Source organism: Trichoplusia ni, chromosome 4 (assembly GCF_003590095.1).
Source record: "Trichoplusia ni isolate ovarian cell line Hi5 chromosome 4, tn1, whole genome shotgun sequence".
NCBI classification, from domain to species: Eukaryota; Metazoa; Arthropoda; class Insecta; order Lepidoptera; family Noctuidae; genus Trichoplusia; species Trichoplusia ni.
In genome coordinates, this window is record NC_039481.1 from 19,226,009 (window position 1) to 19,246,215 (window position 20,207).

Below are 20,207 nucleotides of genomic sequence, written 5' to 3' on the forward strand. Positions count from 1 at the left end.
ATAATATACTTAAGATTGGTTGTAAGTTTTTGGCTGTTAGTTTTATGTTGTCTTTTCTACATGGATATCGTCAAGGTGTTTAAAGTGCACGTCACTAGGCGGTACCTCAAGAGCACCTTGTTTGCTTGGGGTTTCCCTTTTATTATAACATTTGTTTTTAGTGCCCTTATACCCGTAATATTATATAACATCGACAAAAATAACAGTAGACCCGATATATTACTGATTATAAATATAGTGTTAATATTTATTCCTACGATTGTTAATGTTGGTATTTATTTGAAAGTGCTGATTAGTTTGTTTAAAGCTAACATTGTTAATGGAGCAACATTTGACGTTCGTCGAGTTTACATTGCCACGCTAATATTCGTGCTGAGTGGTATTCTATTCCTCTTAGTGCCAATATTCAGTTTAATTGAACCTTCGAATTTACTATTAGCATTTGTGGAATATGCACAAATTGTAACTTTAGACATTTATTTTCTTATTGTCAAAAGCAATAGGACCGTTTGGAAAGAATACTTTGTTAATAGAATGAGAAATAGAAACAGTAACTCAAAGTAAAGCATGTTAATGAATTGTTATCTCATGTTTAAAATAAATAAGATAAGTAATAGAGTGTACATAACTTTTTGTTACTAAGCTCATTAAAATATGACTACGCAGAAAAAACTAGTTCTAGCCTCTATATATAACTTGTAAGTGGTCTTCTAATATATATTATATTTATATTTTGCTGTTTTATTATTAAGATATTGTGCATACGTTTAGGTATCTGCTTATCTCATATTTTTTAAACAAGAAAAGTTTCTCAAACTCTTTTTCGGTCGAAACATGATATTATTTAGCCTTCCTACCTTCCTAGTCACACGTAGAAACTATCCTATACAAGGTAATTCTCAAACAGCTAGTACCTAATAACCGAACATCTTTTGGGAAAAGCCCATAACATTGGTGTCCGGTATTTGACCCCAATAAGATAGTTTCTCAATCAAAATCAGTTCAATTAAAATCTTTAAAACACTTCGATCTTTTACAAGTTAAAAGCTCAAACAACCTTAAATGTATAGGTAAATTGGCTTAAAATAGGTTAATAAGGTTAATCGTATGCGAGTTAACTGAACCTAAGTTAAAAGGAGAGCTAAAACTTATGAGTCGCTGCAGCACTCCGTGAGAACAAGGAAAAATGCGCCACTTAACTCAATTGTATGTAGGTAGGTAAAGTGTATTAGTACCACAATGCCAATGCTAGAAATGGTCCGTTATTATTACAAGCGATTCCCATTTATCCCGGTCTATGGCTAACAGAAGCCATCCCGCCATCTCCTCCTAGGCGCTCTCTTCTTGTTGTATACTGCCCAATGTGCGGTTGGCTTATTGGTCCAAACTCCAGACTATTACCATATGAAATTATAATCTAAATCTTATAAACCATATTAAAATCGGTTAAAAATCTCGTTCTTATTGACGGCGGTGGTGGACAAACAGTCTACCTTGGAAACCGTTCTATTCAAATCTTTATTCACTTGTTACATAAATGAGACGTTACTTGTATCAGTTTAGACGTATCTCGTGGCAGCTGCGGGAGTGCCGCCTTGGCCACGTGTACTGTCGCTATATCCGCCTTGAGGCCGCTACAATGTCTACTGAAAACAGAACTCACACCTCCCAGTCAATGAAGTCAGCGATTGTGACTGACCCTGGTCCTGATCTTTTCGAAACTGACATCAAAGACTTAGTGCTGATGACCGTGACATCATTAGTGTTCATAGTGGGTGCAGCCTCTTGGATAAAGTTTACAAAAATACGGACTTTCAAAATCTATGTGTTCCATAGATAGATGGGTGACCATCTTTGTTAACGAGTTCCTCCGTCTTTCGAAAGTCACGTTAAATCGTGGATCCCGGCTGTTATTCATACATCTTTGACAGTTGTTACAAGTAGTCAGAAGCTTGAAAGACTGACAACCAGTCTAACCACCCCTTGGTTATCGTGTTGCCTAGGTTACTGGGTTGAGGAGGTCAGACAGGCAGTCACTCCTTGAAGAACACTGGTATTTGCTGAATCCGGTTAGACTGGAAGCCGACTCCAACATAGTTGCGAAAAGGCCCGGTCGATCACTACAACCGTAGTGCTTTAAGTATAATTTCTTAATTTAAAAGTTTAGCAACAATTTACCAGTTTAGCTATAATAATGTTAGAAATTTAGAATTATTATTAAACATTTATTTGCTTTCTAAAAAAACCTTACACCTACCTAACTTACCTACTCCATATTTTAGCCCATGCTAGTAAAAAGTCGTTTTTTGAGGTAATTCTAATAGGTTATAATATCGTCGCTAATCAAATTAGAAGTCTTGAAATAATCACATTAGAATAATTAGTAGAAAACAAAACAAAAAGTAAGAGTTCCATAGATTATAAAAGATGGTGAAAATAGGTGATAAAAGGTATCTCCGCTTTAGCATGTATGTACCCACGACTGTACCACCGTAGATGTTGTACCCACAGCGTTAAATTTTTGTATGTTCTATCATTACTATAGTAGATCATTTGAAAATTATTGAATTCATTTTAGAAAGATTCTAACAAACTCGTTACTCTGGTCAATATTTTAATTCGGAGTTTAAAAGTCTGAATGGCTGCAGGTATAACAATCTTGCAGTTTGGGCGCGTCTCGTGGCAGTTGCGCATGTGCCCACTTCACTGTACATAATATCCGCTATACCGCTGCTGTATCAGCGCCAAACATGTCTTCTGCTGACAACACCAGTGATGACAACTTGACTTCGACTAACTCAACACCTGTGACTGACCCTGGGCCTGATTTCTTCGAAATCGACATCGCAAAGACTTTGCTGACAGCTCTCACATTATTAGTGTTCATCGTGGGTGCAGCCTCCTGGATAAAGTTTAAGAAATTACGAACTTTGAGAAACTATGTGTTCCTTAATATAATGTTTGCATATGTTTAGAACAATGTTGCATTAGCATTGAATGCATATGAATATATGGAATACTATGAGATCAGTGGTATAACTTTATTCATCTCAATGCTTGTAAATCACGCTATTTCATCATACTTCTTGTTAGCTTTAAACCTTTGGGTATTAGTCCTAAGTTTTATTTTCGACGTTGATATCGTCAAAGTATTTAATGCAAACATCGCTCGGAGGTATTTAAAGAGCAATTTGTTTGCTTGGGGGGTTCCTTTGATAATTGTAATTGTTGTTTGTGTTTCCCCGTATATTTTTCTTTTTAGCTTGGAAAATTACAACTTTAGCGATGAAACAAATGAATGGATAATCATTATTTCAGTTGCGATGGAATCATTGGTGTTGTCTTGTCCTGTGACGATAGGGATAGGTATTTACATTAAAGTGCTCTTTGAGTTGTTCGCGACTGCCAAAGTCAACAAAAGTAGTGCAAAAAGTAGCCGCGTCTACCTAGCCACGTTAATATTTTTTTGCAGAGCGGTGTTTACACACTTGCCGCTCCCTTACTTACTCTTTTTGAATCTACAAAAATATTAGCAATAATTATAGGTTACTCAGCTATAGCAGTCAATGACGTATACTTCCTATAGTTAAAAGTAATCGTATAATTTGGCAGAATTATTGGCGACTCTTTTTTTAAAAAAAACCTGTTATTTAGAATTAAAGATGTATGTATATGAGTAATGAGTTGTCAAGCTGTAATTATATTTATATTATAAGATGAGGAGATATTTTAATGTGATTAAGTATGTAAGGATATTAGACATCTAAGTTTTTTTTCCGCAATATCGATTAGTGACACGGAAAAGGTTTGTCTCTAGTGTTGCGAAACCACGCACCGTGGTAGCATTAAATTATAATACCTGCCATTTAAACCGAAAAGTTCTGTATAAAATAAATGACCAATGAGGTACATAAAAATCGTTTTTATTGTTTATTTAGGTATAAGAACCTATTAAGCTAGCTAACTTACCTATTTGTACCTAATAGGTACTTAATTTTACCTACCTTCTCTTGAAAAACAAACGTTTGCAAAAAAGCTGTTCAAGGTTGCCAATCGGAGAAGATTTTTTTCCGGAAAAAAAATGACGTAAATACAACGTACATATAATGCTTATAAATATTTTAGAAAATGTCATAACAGCACTAGCTAGTCTCTTTGTAGATATTTCGTTGAGCCTTAGTTAATAACTGTTGTGTTTGCTCTTTCTTCAATAGATATTTCATCAATAAATGATTCATGTCTTTTATCTTAGAAAATTTATTGTTTTTTTTTTCTTTGGATGGGGTGACACCACAAGCTACCACACCGGTTGCCACCTAAGGTAGCTAAACCACTGTTCCTAAATAGCTAAAACAAACAACAAAGCGATTAACGGCGAAAGAACCATTCAGATGCGGTAGGCGCCAAATTAATTTCCCGTGTAGGTAAGTTTCTATAGGTATTATACTATTAAATATGTCATCTAAATTTTAATACAGAGAACGAATGACTCGTTATTTAAATACCGTGCTTTTTAAAAATAAATTGGTTTTTTTTTATACATATAGATAAATAATTTTTGACGATGTTTGTCCGTTGTGGGCTCGTAAAGTATTTATATGCACAACGTGTGCAATCTGATCAAACCTGAAAGCTAGGATAGCTTACATCTCAATGTGTAGTCGCAATATTATATACTACATTGCAAATTATTAGAATTAAGCTTATCGTTTTGTTAAATGCCGTACGCACCGAACGAGGTCTGTAAAATTTGGTCTATTTAATGGCACATTTGATACTTTCACCCCATTGGTGCCCTTTTGTCTTAAACTCTTTTTAGAATAACTAATTTAAAACATCGATGTCAAAAAACCCCTCTTTTTTTGGTAAGGCGGGGGAATCCTCATGGACACCCACATCCTAGAAATGGATAGTGTGAGACTTACTGACTAAACCTGAACCGCCGTGCTACGTCATCCGCGTTTGTGTCGGTGTATGGAAATGCATTGCAATCCTTCATACACATGTCAAAACACCCCCGAGTACGAGTCACTTATTCTTTAAGTGTGTTTAAAAGACACCAAGATTGGTGAACTTTTTTTAGGTACTTATTAAAATGGGGTAGGTCCAGTATTTCAATTATTAATGTCGCACTGACGCATGTGACGCGGACCCATTTAATTGAATAAGAACATAGGGTAAGTAACGTTTGGCAGGATTCGAACCTGTGTCTACGTAGCTACTCAAACCATAAGTCACTTAGGTGCCACCTCACACCTACAACTAGTACGCTTATTCATTTTTGGCATAAGGAATATTTTCACTGCGACAAATTTTACAATACTTAAGTAAATGAAGATTCAATTAGGAATTACAAAACTGAAGCTACAAAAAAACCTGTGGAAAATAAATTTCTCGTAAAATTTAATTGCGCAATGCTGCCACATTGTTCTAGATAATAGCCCCGCCCGCCATTATCACTGTATATGTGACGTCACTAAACAGCCAGATAACTGCTTGAGATAACTAATCGGTTGTATAATGTTATCTTAAGAAACAGTAATCTATTACGGCCACCTATGATATTACAGAAACGTAGAGAATATAGTCACGGACTACGCACTTATCGGACGATTAATTAATTAGTAACAATGAATAATTAAATGGATTGCAAAAACATATTATTATTACGCTAATATTGTATTAAAGTTTAGGTGTAGGTATTGGTGTCTTTTGTTCTTCCTTAAAAACCTTGACTGATTTTGATGAAATTTGATATATCCAGTAAAAACGCTTGATTAAAAAAATATGTAGGTTGAGGTGTATGTTATAAATTACCTATGTAGAATGTCTACAACATGTTCCCATACTATGTGTTAAATAGTACATATTAATTAAATCGCATTTTAAGTTAAAGGAAAATATAAAAAAGCAGATAGGAAACAAAACAGATGAGGTCTGTTTTGTTTTCTTTCAACTACTTTAAGAAACCTATAGGAGCAAAAATTATATCAATTCATTTTAAAAGCACCCATTTATAATACATAATATAGACATTTTATGATGTTTCAGTTTGTGGAATTTATTGAACATCTTTACAAGTTATCAAAAGGTTATCAGCGTCTGAAACAACATGTTTTTGATTTATGCAGTAAAATCTATTGTTTTAATTCCAACAAATGTTAGTTTTTAATGTAATAAATTAATCGCAGTTTCGAATATATATCAAGTAAGATAGTTTAAACTGCAGCCTTAGTTTTCTTTAAACCCTTACAAAAAAAAAAATTTGAAAGTTTTATCAAAAATATTATGATAATAAATACTATTGTAACTGTTGGAATTGTCTGGAATGAGAGTAAGATCTTTTAAAATCTAATATTTATCCATTTGAATAATAGAGTCACCTAAAATAAACTATTAAAATACTAAAAATGTCTTATAAACTTAGTTTATTTTTTATGAAATAATATTTTAAAGTAGGTACACTATTTAATAGATGATGGTAGCAAAGGGATTTATTCTGTAGCATAACAGACATTTTTGTATAAACTTTTACTTTTAACTCGAGGACTTTAAGACTAACAACTCAAACTAAGAACATATTAATTTAGACATGAAATGGCAATTCTAGACAACATGTACACATAAATGTTTCAATTAGGCCAACTATAAACACAGACACTGTAAATTAAACAATTCACAACCTCCATTGAAAAAATATAAGTACACAATATATAAAAAACTTTAATATGTAACAAATGAAAAATGTTTCACTAAAGGAAATTATGTATTTTTGTTTAAAGTGCATGTGACACTGATATCACAGGATTAACATGGTTGTAACACTAACAATTTATAAAGCCATTACATCCTTAGTCATCCCAGTTAACATGATGACAGTCATGCCAAATGAAAGCTCCTTTAAGTGACTGTGGTGCTTCTAGTGCTAAGTATAGAGGTGCTCTTGCACCCCTCTCCGGAGTGAAGTCACCCATACCCTTTGTCATATCTGTCATAACAAATCCAGGGTGGACACAATTTATAGATACATCTTTGCCTTGTGCAATGAACTGTCTCTGTTGCACAAATGTTAGAGCTGACATGGCTACTTTTGACACTTTATAATCTCCAAAATGGCCCGCAATGGATACAAATGAGCTTCTACCATTTTTGGCTGCCAACAAAAATTCATTTACAAATGCTAATATTTCTTCAACTGTGAGATCTTCCTTAACCAAAGTGTCAAGCCATATTTGTTTACGTATATTAGAAAGTAGCCCCCAATCACTGCTTATATTAATTATTCTGGCGGTATTTGATAGAAGTGGGTACAATATCTTTGATATCGTCAGCAAACTCATAAAGTTTGTATCGATGAGTTTTTTGGCGTCTTCGTGTGATGATATAGACTTGTCGAAGTCTAGAATGCCGGCGTTGTTTACCAAAACATCTATGCCCGAGTGATGTGTAGAAATGTGTGCAGCCAAGTCTTGAATACTTTTTTCGCATGTGACATCCAATATATGAAATAGAGGTTTTAATCCAATATCTTGCAATTTCTTAACAGCTTGTCGCCCTCTTTCTTCATTTCTAGCCGTTAGGTACACAGCACCATCAAACTTTTGGCACAGCCCTTTCACGATTTCAAATCCTATGCCTCTGTTGCCACCAGTCACTATTGCTACTTTGGTTTCCATTTTGTACATATAAATTTAGAAACTTAATTTTAATTACGTAGAAAATACTACGTTTACTTTGTAAAAATAAATATTTATTTTATCAATGCGCCTAGTGACATTTCTCTTTTCCGGTCATTTTTGACACTCATTTGACATTTCGTGACTGCGAAAGAGCGAACCAACGGATGGAAAAATTGGGATTTCGTTCAAAAATTAAAACATTTTACCCGTACATGTTTAAAAACGCTACCTACAATTAGGGATTTTTCCAATCATCAATCAGTATCTGAACAATAAATATGGCCGTTTGACATATTTTCTTAAAAGCTGTCAAAACGTCACACATATTCGTCGAAAAAAAGTTATCTGGAAACTCAAAAATCAGCCTTTGGGTGTTTAAAAAATCAGTGTTATCTTGTATTTTAAGGTGAAAGCTTAACTAAGTATTTGTAACCACACATCTGTCGATTTTTTTTTATTAATCGATGCGTTAAGTTTTCTTTACGAACGGAAAAAAAATCGCGTTACACATTGAATCCTTGTGTCGCAGGGGTTCAGCCAACATTCAATTTACATGCGCATCCAGACTCATCAAAAGCATTCTGGAATCACACAAATGCTTGTCCTACGCGGGGATCGAACCCATGACACGTTGCGTTCTATGGGTTTATGGTGGTGATCTGAAATTGGTAAGGCTCGATTTTTTAGCCTTTAAGTAAATTAAAAGTTATATTAAAAACGTATTTTTTAAACGACTGCTTCTCAAGGAAAACTTATTCCGCATAAAGGCCACGGATACCTTTTTAGTGACGCTATATACCTCTCCCGATCCGTATCGAGCACATAACTTTCTCTTAATTTAGTTTATCTTTTGGGTTCGACACTGCCGTCTGACGAATCAAGCTATCGACCGCACAGAGATCGGCAGCGCGCTTTGTCCTCTCACTTCTTGTTTATGACTAAACAAGCGACCTCAGACGCTTTGAGGTAGGATTGTTTCTTTTTTTTCTTCTGTCGGATCTTAACGTTTTATTTGTTACCTAACTTTTTGTGCGACTCATAAGAAAGTAAATAAATATTATATCAAAGCAATAAATTCAGTAATCTGTCAGGGTTAAACTTAAAGATAGAATTCCTTTATTTCATTTTCAACCTACATAGTATGCTGTGGGATGCACAAGATTATTAAAATATAGTGGAACAGGATAAAAATTAAATGTTAATAATATCAGGAGATTCAATGAATGAATGCGTGTTTTAATATTATAATGAGAGCTCAATTAAAAACACGACTTTCAATTAATAACAAACATAATGACGAGATATAGTAACAGCTGAAATCGAATGCAAGGTGTACATGTAGATAATGAAAGCAGTTCACAATGAAATCGTATTGCAAAGCTCATGAGACAGTAAGCCGATATTTGTAAATATATCTATGCTTTATGTAATCATTTGATTTAAAATAATACAAGTCTTATTTTATTAGGTACTCAAACAAAAAAGTGTTTTAAAATGCAATGTTTCACTACTAACACACCTATTTACAAAAAACATACACACAATATAAACCAGCAAACAATATTTGTTCAATTCATTCATCAATCATACAATCTTAAATAAAATAGGGTAAATCACTATATAAAATTAGTCAATCTTTACTGCTGCATAAATTTTTCTAATAAAAGTGTACGCTGCGAAAAATCCGATGGTGCCAGTAAGCAGCCAAAATGTTAACACCATCAGGCCTGAAACAAAAAGAATGCTGATTTTGTTTCTAAATATTCAAAATACATAGTTATAATACCTAATTTATACGGTTTGATTCAAAGGTTCGCGTTCAGACTACCTAAACTTTCATATCGATGCGGGTAGCAGCATCTAGTGAGATAAATTCTTAGTAGGTACCATACATGCAGAAACTAAGCCGAATCCTCACCGGCGCCTAATATTTTTGACGACGTCAAAAATCGGAAGAAATCCGACTTGATTGTCATTTAAATGCCTTATTCACGGGGCGGAGACATGTACTCCAGCTTTTAACTTTTAAACGATATTACAATAATCTGAATCGAATCCAACCTAAACCCCTTAATCAGGGCGTTATATTGGACATAATAGGGTTGATCACCAGATTAAAAAATAATAAGACCTAGAAATAAATTTGCCATTTCTGAACAACAAAAATGGACAAGATAAACTGTAAAGTAGGGATAGGACGGGCTTGTGACGTAACGATATCAGAAATAAATACATTTATACACACTGGTGACGTAACGCGTAAGATCCATTCACTGTGATTTAATCGATAATTTACGTTTGAGGGACAAAATAATAAAGACGTAACCATTGCCATCGTCCCTAGAATGTGTGATATGCTCTCAGAGTAAAAGTAAAAATTCTAAAATAAAAAACCATCATTGCATGCCACGCCGAACCAATTAAAACATACGTATACGGATACTTTAGTTCAATAAACTTAATGTAGGGAAAGACGATAACAGGTCATATTCAGTAAAGTTGATAACGAAACATATCAATATTGCCATATTGTTTCTATTATTTAATGAATTATGGTCAGACTAGATAAATATAATGAATAGAAACCGGAATTCATAATGAACAATGAATTTTTCCACATCAATGCTCAAGTCCAAGATCTGCGCTTGTTTATACAACTGTATTCTATCGCGTAATCTAAACAAGTATTTAGTATGCCGGTTTGAAAAGTTATGTTTATGATGTGCTAATGTTTAAATTTATTGAAAACTAGTTGTTGCCCGCGACTCCGTCTGCGTGGACTTTGAGTTTACAGTGTTCGGTTGTCCCCGTTTCCATGGAAATACATCCCCTTAGTGATTTTATAGCTTTTACACATCTCTTCAATTTCCCCTCGGAAACTATTTCAAAAATCAGGATAAAAGGTAGCCTATGTTCTTTTCCATGTCAATGGCATGCCAAATTTCATATTAATCCGTTCAGCCGTTTTTGCGTGATTGAGTAACAAACATCCACACTTTCACATTTATAATATTAGTAATGATAGTAAGGATAAACTTTACTTGTGCGAATGTAGAATTTACCTGTGTAACCAATATAAAGCAATGTTGGTATAAACTCCGTAATTTCCAGCTTCGTGAAGAAATAAAATATAGAGTATATTAAAATATACACTGCGGAACCTCCCGAGACAATGAAACTCTTCCACCACCAGTGATAGTCCTGGAAAACAATTTAATATTTGTTTAGGATACTATAAGTTAAAACTCATTAACAGTAATAATAACAAATACGTACTTCTCCACACAGCTGAAAGTATACCATGACAATTGATATCTGTGATACAGACACCACCAATATGCAAAATACCAGGAATAAAAACCCAAAGAGATAATAAAATTGATTTTCCCACAGTGCATTGAATATGAAAAACAGTTCGATGAATACGGCTCCAAACGGAAGAATGCCCGCCATGAAAATGCTGAAACGAAATTGTGTAAAATTACTTGACAGTTTATAAAACAAGCAATTCTGAATTCATATTTCAAGGATGTTTTAAAAGGCTTAGGTAAGCTTTTGAGTTAGAAACGTATTATACATGCACATCAAAATAATTGGAGGGTTGAAAGTTAAAATAAGTAAAACATCTTACCAAATAAAAACATTCATGTACCAAACTTGCTCAGGGACTTTTCTTGGAATGAAATTTGTTCTGACTGGGTGTTGGAATGGCTGCTTTCGACACCCGAAATAATACCCCAAATATACTAATGGCAGTGATATACAGAACCAAAGGCACAACAAAGCCATCATGGTGGAAAATGGAACTGCACCACTGGAATGTTTGCCCATAATAAAAAAGTTTAAAAAGAAACATGTGCCAAACACAATAGCTGGATATAATGTTGCAGTGAGGAATGCGGCCTGCTTCCATTGTTTCCCTTTCATCGTATTGTACAAGCGTGCCGAGTAATATCCCGCAATGAGACCCATGAATACGTAGAGAAATATAGCTGCCGTCATAAGCGCACCGCGGCTTGCCGGTGACAACATGCCAAGCATAGCGATAACTGGAAAACAGAAGTAAAAGCTATAATGAAATATATTAATATAGATAGTAGGCATAGGCGCAATTTTTTTAATGCTAGAACACAAGACTACAATTTACTGTATCATCTTCATTTTTAAATTTACGTGATAAAAGATAAAATATGTAACCCATATTTTTTAGATCCATCTGAATGACTGAGAAAGATGTTTTTAGTTAATCCAATTATTGTTCAAAATGTCATCAAATATGAATGTTAAAATTGCTTACATATTGTAATAAGGGCCATAAGGAAGACTTGGATACCACTTCCAATAACTGCGGCAAAGAGCATTCTCTTGGGTGGTGGGCGAAAAACATCTCCATGTACTAACTTCCAGCCAGTTTCCTCCATCATATCATCAATACTCTCATCAGAATTATATCTTGCTATATCTCTCCTTAGTGTGCGCACCATTATCATTGTGAGAATGCCTAGAATTGTTTAAGATTCACTTTGAATATCATCATAACAAACAAACTATTTTCTCAGAAATAAATAGGTCATTAATTTGTAAAATGTGGTTATAAAATATCAGATTCTTTCTTTTTGAACTGGTTTACATTTTTAAGAATTTCTGTTAAAAACATAAGCAGGTGAATGAACAAACCCAAATAAAAAAAACATATATACCTGATAAGAAGAACAATACAACAATAGAGTTAACAATAGAGAACCAATGGATTTGTACATCTTTCATGCCTAAATATATATCCCATCTTGAGGCCCAACTTATCTCAGATTCACCCCATTCAACAGAGTATGTAAAATATAACTTTGTTCCTGTATCTTCATTGACTAGTTGTGGGTTGGCATCAGTAGGGAACTGACAAGAATCATCAGCAAATGCAAGATCATCCTTGTCTATAGAAGCAGTCTCTACTTCAAATCCAACAACTCTATAGGAATCCCTGTAAAAATAATTTTATAGTTTTTTATTTACAATGTTTTTCTTGTTTTATAATAACAATTTAAAATGTTATGTATCTCTTTCATCTTTGTTTTTAAGTATAGTGATGCAATTGACAATAAGAACCTAAAAACAAAAGCATGATAAAAATTGCGTAACAAAGTTAAAATAAATAACATAAACACGATTACAATTTGATTTTTTATTTAAATAACAGCTCCTATATTTACTGCAAATTCATAACAGGAAAATACTTACTGACTGTGCTTGTGATATTTCAGTAATAATTTTAAATGGTTATTGACATATGCCTTGCCTTTTGACATAAAACCAAGACGGTAACCTTGTTCTATACTCCTCTCTGATGTGCCTGTGTTTACAGTTCTAGTAGCAACGGGTAAATTATCAACAAGCCTAAAAATATACATAAATTATTTAACAGTATTTTTTATAAAGCAAACAATGTTGTTTATAGCACCTCACCATACTTACAAATGCACAAAATACTCATGTTCGATTCGACTGGCAACTTTTTCAGATTCTTCTACACTCCAATTAATAGGGTTATTTTTTTGATGACATAAAAGTCGGCACTTAATATTTTCTGCCATATGGACTTCATAGGGAGTGTTTACTATACGATCACCGCGTAAAACTTCACCTAAATTTTCTGATTTATATACAAAAGTACCATTCTTGGGTAAACACAAAGGCAAAGAATAATATTCATACGGAAGTTGTGTATGTATGCTAGTCATTTTAACTGCCTTAACTTCAATTCTTTGGCCTTTTTTAAATTCCACCGGAGCCACCCCAGGTACATAGAATCCATTGCTAAAGTGAACTAAACTACTAAGTAAAAAGCAATGAAAAAGAACCTGGAAATAGAAAAAAAATACGTAAATGGAATGGTACGTTATCGGACTATATTTCTATTATACAAATACACACCGTAAACATATTTCAATTAATATTATTCAGACAAAACTAAAGGAAAACACAATCATTCTTCTTCGATAGTTTGCTTCGTTTCCCATCTGTCATAGAAATTGACGTAAGTTATTGCCACATTCAGAATTCGCCAGGGAAGAAAATTGTTTACGACGATAAATTAAGAGACTAGTTAAGAGATAAAAGGAAAACTTTAATTAAAATTTTCCGCATTCAATCTAAAAGTCAAATTTCGCACTATTCAAGTTATTGATTAAGAAAGGGAAATTTCGCAGCCCTTGTATATTCAAGCGTTTATTGTGTTAATTTTAAAATTTGCCATTGCATCTATAATGTTTATATCTTTTCTATTGTGAATAACGGTGGTGTTCAGTATATTAGTATTCAATAAAGAAACAAATAATTGAGTATTGAAATTGGAACTAAAGACTTTCGTTTAGATTTCGTCAGCGTACAACCAAACAATTCCATTTCGTCTTCTTGATATTTTTCCTTTTACATATACATCAATTAATTTGTCCAGCCCGAAAATCACTTCACAGCTTTGTAAAAAAATTGTTTGGGTTGTAAAACAAAAAGTAATGAGCGGAATATTATTTAGTTTTAGATAATGACAATCGCGTTATTGCCAATATCTAATATAATCTAATAGAGATAAAAAGGATCTGGTGGTCGTCCTACGGAAACATGCGTAAATACGTTTTTGTATTAAAAATACCACTCTTGGAAGACTTTTATTTTTGAAAGTGAACGCAAAAAGTTGCGATAATCTTTTCTTAACTAATGTACTAGTTTGTGTTCTAATAATGTTATTTTATTTGATTTGGTGAAGATAAAAAGACTTGTGATCGAATACTAAAACAATGAACATAATAGAAAAAAAATGAAGGCGCGCGTCGTTACTCATTCAATACTCGTAGAAGTGTAGTTTTTTTGTTTTTCAGTGTTTTTTTAGCTTATTCCGATCGTTTATTGGACATCGAAGAGCCCTGCAAGTAACTATCTTAGTGCTTGTTAACAAAGTTATTAGCTTCAAAGGAGGTTAACAGAACGGCATCATGGTGCAGGTGATTGTTTTGAAGTTTTGTAAAACCATGTGATTTCATTTTTCTAAGATTTTTTATGTAGATGTTGTACGCATGTCGACGAGCCCCACAAAGACCTGGAAATATAATGAAATATCATTTCAATTTTCTTGTTACCTTACGTTGGCTTTTTAACAAATTTTATATTTACATTGGTTTATGACTTAAAACTGGTTTTATATCTTCTGGAATGCGATAGCGGCACACTGTTCCCAGTATTCAGTTTCAAATGAGAATTTATCATTAATATATAATATATTTATTTTTTTATTTACAGGCTACAGATGAAATGGAACAGCCTGATCTACCTCAGGCTGTCAAATTGCTCAAAGAAATGAATATGAATGTCCAGCAGGTATCTCAACTAGTGGATAACATGTTAGTACGGGTCAAAAGTGGTGAATTATCAACAGATAAAGGGCTTAGTTTTCTTGAAATGAAGTATCAAATGCTGCTTAGTTATTTAATAAACCTAACTTACATGGTATTAAGGAAATGTTCTGGAGAAAAAATAGAATCTGACCCAACCATTGATAGACTTATTGAGATAAGAACAGTGTTAGAAAAAATTCGTCCTATAGATTCCAAACTGAAATATCAAATTGACAAACTTGTTAAAACTGCTGTGATTGGTGGTACAACTGAAGATGACCCCCAGACATATCATGCAAATCCTGCAAACTTAGTGAGTAAGATAGGTGACATGGAAGATGAATCCAGCGATTCTTCAGATGAAGGAGACATCAAGAAAGATAAGACAAACAAATCAAATGTTTATGTGCCACCTAAGTTAGCTGCTGTTCACTTTGATGAGAACACTTCCAGAGTTGATAGTGAGAAGAAAAACAAGGAAAAGTCCAAAAAGCAATATCTCAACTCAAGCATAATGCATGAACTTCGTGAAGAGTATTCTGAAGCACCATTAGAAGTTAGCACTGGCAATCATGTAAAACAGTCAATATCCAAGTATGAAATGGAAAAGACTGAATATGAAGAGAACTATTTGACTCGTCTACCTGTCACAAAAGCAGAAAAGAACCGCAGGAAAAAGCTTACGACAGTAGGGATGATTGCTGATGAAGTTACAGGTACTAGTAGTCGGATAAATTCTAGAAAACACAAATTAAAATCAAAGAAAGGTAAGGGTTTTAAGAGAAGGCGTACTCAATGAGGTCATATATTATGATATGATCTACTCAACTGAGTATGCTACAATATGAATTATTTTATAGATAAACTACAATGTATTACTTATATTATTCATTTTGATAAGTTGGCATCTACAGTTCTATTGTCTATTTAACTAATTTAGTTGTTTTTGATATCATTTGAGCCATTTGGCTATGATTAGATTTATTTAATGTTTTAATAATTAGGATTTGTTACATTAAAAATACTTTAATATTATTCCAAGAAAACAGTATCGAATTATATTACTGCAAAAATTAATTATGTAAATACTCAACACAGCTCCAATATATGAGGAATATGTATAGATAGGGTAGGGCACAGGGTAATTCTCATTACAGATCTAAGCTGCTACTTTCTATTTAAAATATAGAGCTCATTGTTTACTTCAATGGCACTGTAATATCTGAATAATTATTGGAATGACTTGTTAATTGCTGTTGGAGTGAGGCTTCTGTAGTAAACAATGAGTTGATAGTAACTGTATTACAAAATAATATAATAAAAATTGAAAGATGTAATGTTGTCACTCAAGGAAAGATAGTAAATTAATTTCATATATTCCTTATCCATTTATTGATACTAATAGTTAGGCCTTTTAGTCCATCCATTATTGAAGATTTTTCATACTTAAATAGATTTTCATTAATTAATGACTATAAGCCATGTAAGTACAGAAAAAAGAACACTCAAATTTGAACAAGATTGGATGGACTATATTTTATTTAAAAGAATGCAGCATTCAAACAGTAACGTCCAAGGAGGTGCTAAGGTGTTTATTTGTGCTGCATTGATACTACATACAATAAATAATCTTTATGAATATAGTAGACTATGGTTGTTACAATTTCTGGAAAGCAGCAGTTAAGAGGGTTTAAAGATATGAATGTATGATTTTTATGTTGTAATTAATTGCATTTTATAACAAATCCATGGGATGTATGTTTCATTAAAAGCCGCTCATTACAAAGATTCATTATCAGTCTTGGTTAGGAGAAACCATATCTTTTAGTATACTATTGATATTTACATTATTATTACAGTGCCCAGAATATTTATTAAAATGATATTGCTTGTGCTGTATTTCTATGATTTTGATAGTATTTTGTTAATAAAACTAATAACATAGACTTGGCAAATATTTCTGCCCATAATTGCAACATGTACCAATGTGTACCTATCCTTTGTTAGATAAGAGAAAATATGTAATTATTAGCTGATGCCCGCGACTCCGTCCGCTGGGGCAATTAGCAGCGCGCGGTAGTTCATGTTTGTTCATGAATGGATATTGACGTGACTGTCGGTAAAACAGTGCAACGGTATTACATTACTCAGGGTTGGAACTTCATTACCAAACCGTTAGAGCCGCCATACACGGACTGCTTCAAGCAGACAGTGCCAGCATCTTTAAGCGGTCGCCATTGAGTCATCTGCAGTTTCAATACAAAATAGTCATTCGCAATACACGAACCGCTCAAGCAGTTGCAACTGCTTCAGGCGGTTTTAAATGGCAGCTACAAGCTGTTGACTCTGACTGCAAGAGCAGTCCGTGTATGTTGATCACTGGGCTACTGCTCGAGCGGCCCGTGTATGGCGGCTGTTAGACGGCGTTGAAATATTTTTTTAAGTTTTGGTAAAACAAATATATTTTTTTAAATATCCTGTGTTACATCTAATAGGTACTTCCAAGAATATGTGTACAAAGTTTCATGAAGATCTGTTGAGTAGCTTTCACGTGAAAGCGTGAAACAAACTTTCATATTTATATGTTAGGTAGGGATGTTTCCTAATGATACAATGAATAGGCTTTTCTTTATTATTTTACCATAACGTCATTAGAGATTGGATCAATTTTATTATTTATATACTTATTTTAGTTTCAGAGAAACACACAGACTTAAATGCCATCTGTATTGTAGTTTGACAGTGCTCAATATAGATGCATTGAAAATGATCCTTTTGAAATTGATATTATCTACGCTAATATGTGAACCTATTCTTTTTTTATTATTCTTAAATCTTCAAGTTCCCATAAACGTATTGGCCCACCCCAAGTGGCGAATAAAATAATGTAATAGTATAAAACTATTAACCTCATTTAAATTTTAAGTAATATAATTCAATAATTATATTACATAATTATTAATCGCATGAAGTTCGCAATTAAGAAACCCTTATTTCAGGAAGGAAAACTAAAGGTTGTTCATATTACTTTTTACTAAGTTTTTTGTTCATTTTGTATGATTGTGCCAATAGACAAATATATATGTAAGTGTATGTTTATATAAAAAAATAATTTATTAAGGTATGTAATTTAGCATTTCTTGAAAGTATGTTAATTACATCATCTTTTTTGCAACTTTACCTTAAACAAATATAATTTCCTGGGCACGGCGAATATGTCATCTAAAGGAAATTTTTGTGCTTCATGTCAAAAACTATTTTTTTTCTAAGAATTCCATTTTGTTTATGATGGTCTGTACGGTATTGTTCGTAATTTTGCATTAAGACCTTTGTTTGTTTTGTTATTCTTTTTTTGTTGTTTGTGTTTAATGTAACATTAAATTTATTTGATTTTTCTGTCTAATTATAATAAAATAATGTAAAAATTATTTCATTGTTTCATTTGTATCCAATGATTTAGTCAAATGTGGGAAGTCTTGAAGACATGTCGACGGATCGAAGGATTGATAACGGAAAAGTCTCAGTTGACGTATATGTCCGATTGGTGTGTGGGTATCAAGGCACTGATAGTCTCCGCGCGGCGGTGCCGTGCCATGGTTGTGCGTCAGGTCCGAACGTATGACACGGTTCAGTAGCCAGGGAGGATTTGCCATTGTTAACTGCAAGACAATGTTTAAAATCAAGTTTTGCATTAAATAAAAAGCTACTGTAAACTGCAAACACAGCAGTCACTCGTACCTGCTTTGTTATCGACGGGTTAGGATTCCTGTAGTCATCCTGATGGGTAGAACTGTAATCCATTACACCAAAGTCTGGAGGCAATTGAGCTAAATCTGCGCTCTTCATCAGTTTGTTTCTTGCAGGCGTGCTAGAAAAAATATACAATAATAAAACATCCGAACATTGATACTAGGTATTATTGAGGCAATGTTCGGATAGCAGGTGTTTATATTATCATATCAACTCCCACCGTATGAAAGAGGTTTGTGAATATTCTTTCTAGGGCTTTACATAGGATGAAGATGACATGTGTTCGTGCACGAGAATCGAATGTTCGTAGAACCGAAGACGGAACAAGTGTTCGGAAAAATAGAATTACTATTTAGGATGCAAAAATTGCGCACTTACTCTGTGCATGGATAAGAAGTAAAGTTAACAAGTGGTTTGAAGGAATATATCGGATCGGTTTTGGTGAACACTTGTGCTAACATAAAACGCGTTTCAGTCATATGGACACCCTGATCGTCGTTGCCCCATCGTGTGTAGGTACTGACGTGGTTACTTAGATCATCGCGATACACATAATTATCTTTTTTTTCCGCATGTATAGCATAGTCCCAGTTTTCAACCTTCGTTTTTGGCCCGTATCTGTTTTTGGAAAATAATATTTGCTGTGGCTTTTTCGCCATAGGTCCTTGAATTTTCATTTTTAGTAATACCGGCCAAGGTCTTTTTTAATTAATTGTATAATATTTTCAGTAAAACGTACAAGTAAAAGTTGTTCTACGTCAATTGTCAACAAATTTTTTTATAGGTTGCAAAAGCGTTTGTAAGCCATCAGTAAAAAGTTTATGTTGCACAACACACAACAATATTTACCGTAGAATCAAAACTTCCGTATAAAATAATGTTTGTTATGGTTAGTTGCCTTAACTGCCAAACCGGAGGTCGTTGGTTTGATTCCCACATGGGACAAATTATTTACCTACAAAAAGTCAAATGTTTTTGAGGAGTGTATTTATTACTTAAATAGCTGGACCAAGTATGATAATATTATTATTTTCTAGAAGGTAAAGAAAGGAATGTGTTGTGGAATCACCAGAATGACAGTGTACCTGATCAAAACTTCGGGGGATTAGACAGGTTAGTAGGGGTATGTCTTTTGATTTCGTCCATCTACTCAGTACCTACTTTAGAGGTTCATTTATTCACAGCTCTAGACTATAAAGGAAAATACCTACTCTAACGGACAGACAGATGAACAACGACGTAACCTTATAAGGATTTTCTTTTTCTTTTGGGGTTACGGAACCCCATAATCGGGCGAGTTATTATCGACTGTGCTGGGAGTAGCAGGGTAGCATTACTAAAAAAATTATTCCATAACCGCCTGGAAAAGGATCTGTACCGTGGATTAAGAGAG

At 33.6% G+C, this 20,207-nt stretch overlaps 3 protein-coding genes and 1 long non-coding RNA gene across 4 annotated transcripts; 1 reads left to right on the forward strand and 3 right to left on the reverse strand.

Moving 5' to 3' along the window:
• Positions 1–6,411: 6,411 nt before the first annotated feature.
• LOC113493465 (carbonyl reductase [NADPH] 1-like) lies at positions 6,412–7,840 on the reverse strand. Its single transcript, XM_026871463.1, has one exon. It carries the CDS (start codon positions 7,683–7,685, stop codon positions 6,852–6,854), a length of 834 nt encoding a protein of 277 aa, XP_026727264.1. The 5' UTR covers positions 7,686–7,840; the 3' UTR covers positions 6,412–6,851.
• A 932-nt stretch (positions 7,841–8,772) lies between these two features.
• Positions 8,773–13,691, reverse strand: LOC113493463 (transmembrane 9 superfamily member 4). The gene is made up of 9 exons (XM_026871460.1): positions 13,608–13,691; positions 13,149–13,534; positions 12,915–13,070; positions 12,380–12,657; positions 11,977–12,180; positions 11,311–11,728; positions 10,956–11,139; positions 10,742–10,880; positions 8,773–9,406 (listed from the first exon to the last, which is right to left on the reverse strand). The coding sequence occupies exons 1-9, from the start codon at positions 13,614–13,616 to the stop codon at positions 9,306–9,308; spliced, it is 1,875 nt and encodes a 624-aa protein (XP_026727261.1). The 5' UTR covers positions 13,617–13,691; the 3' UTR covers positions 8,773–9,305.
• Positions 13,692–14,574: 883 nt separating this feature from the next.
• LOC113493464 (neuroguidin) lies at positions 14,575–17,072 on the forward strand. The gene is made up of 2 exons (XM_026871461.1): positions 14,575–14,674; positions 14,970–17,072. The coding sequence occupies exons 1-2, from the start codon at positions 14,666–14,668 to the stop codon at positions 15,861–15,863; spliced, it is 903 nt and encodes a 300-aa protein (XP_026727262.1). The 5' UTR covers positions 14,575–14,665; the 3' UTR covers positions 15,864–17,072.
• Positions 17,073–18,640: 1,568 nt separating this feature from the next.
• Positions 18,641–19,182, reverse strand: LOC113493466. Its single transcript, XR_003400567.1, has 3 exons — positions 19,035–19,182; positions 18,803–18,932; positions 18,641–18,723 (listed from the first exon to the last, which is right to left on the reverse strand). It is a non-coding gene; the product is annotated as an uncharacterized LOC113493466 (long non-coding RNA).
• Positions 19,183–20,207: the final 1,025 nt, after the last annotated feature.

Bases quoted from the DNA above. Each gene is read 5' to 3' on its own strand.
- LOC113493465 (XM_026871463.1), bottom strand. From the start codon at position 7,685: ATGTACAAAATGGAAACCAAAGTAGCAATAGTGACTGGTGGCAACAGA.
- LOC113493463 (XM_026871460.1), bottom strand. The intron at 11,140-11,310 runs GTAAGATGTTTT...ATTTCGTTTCAG, and splicing joins TACATGAATGTTTTTATTTG to CATTTTCATGGCGGGCATTC. The intron at 10,881-10,955 runs GTACGTATTTGT...ATTGTTTTCCAG, and splicing joins ACTTTCAGCTGTGTGGAGAA to GACTATCACTGGTGGTGGAA.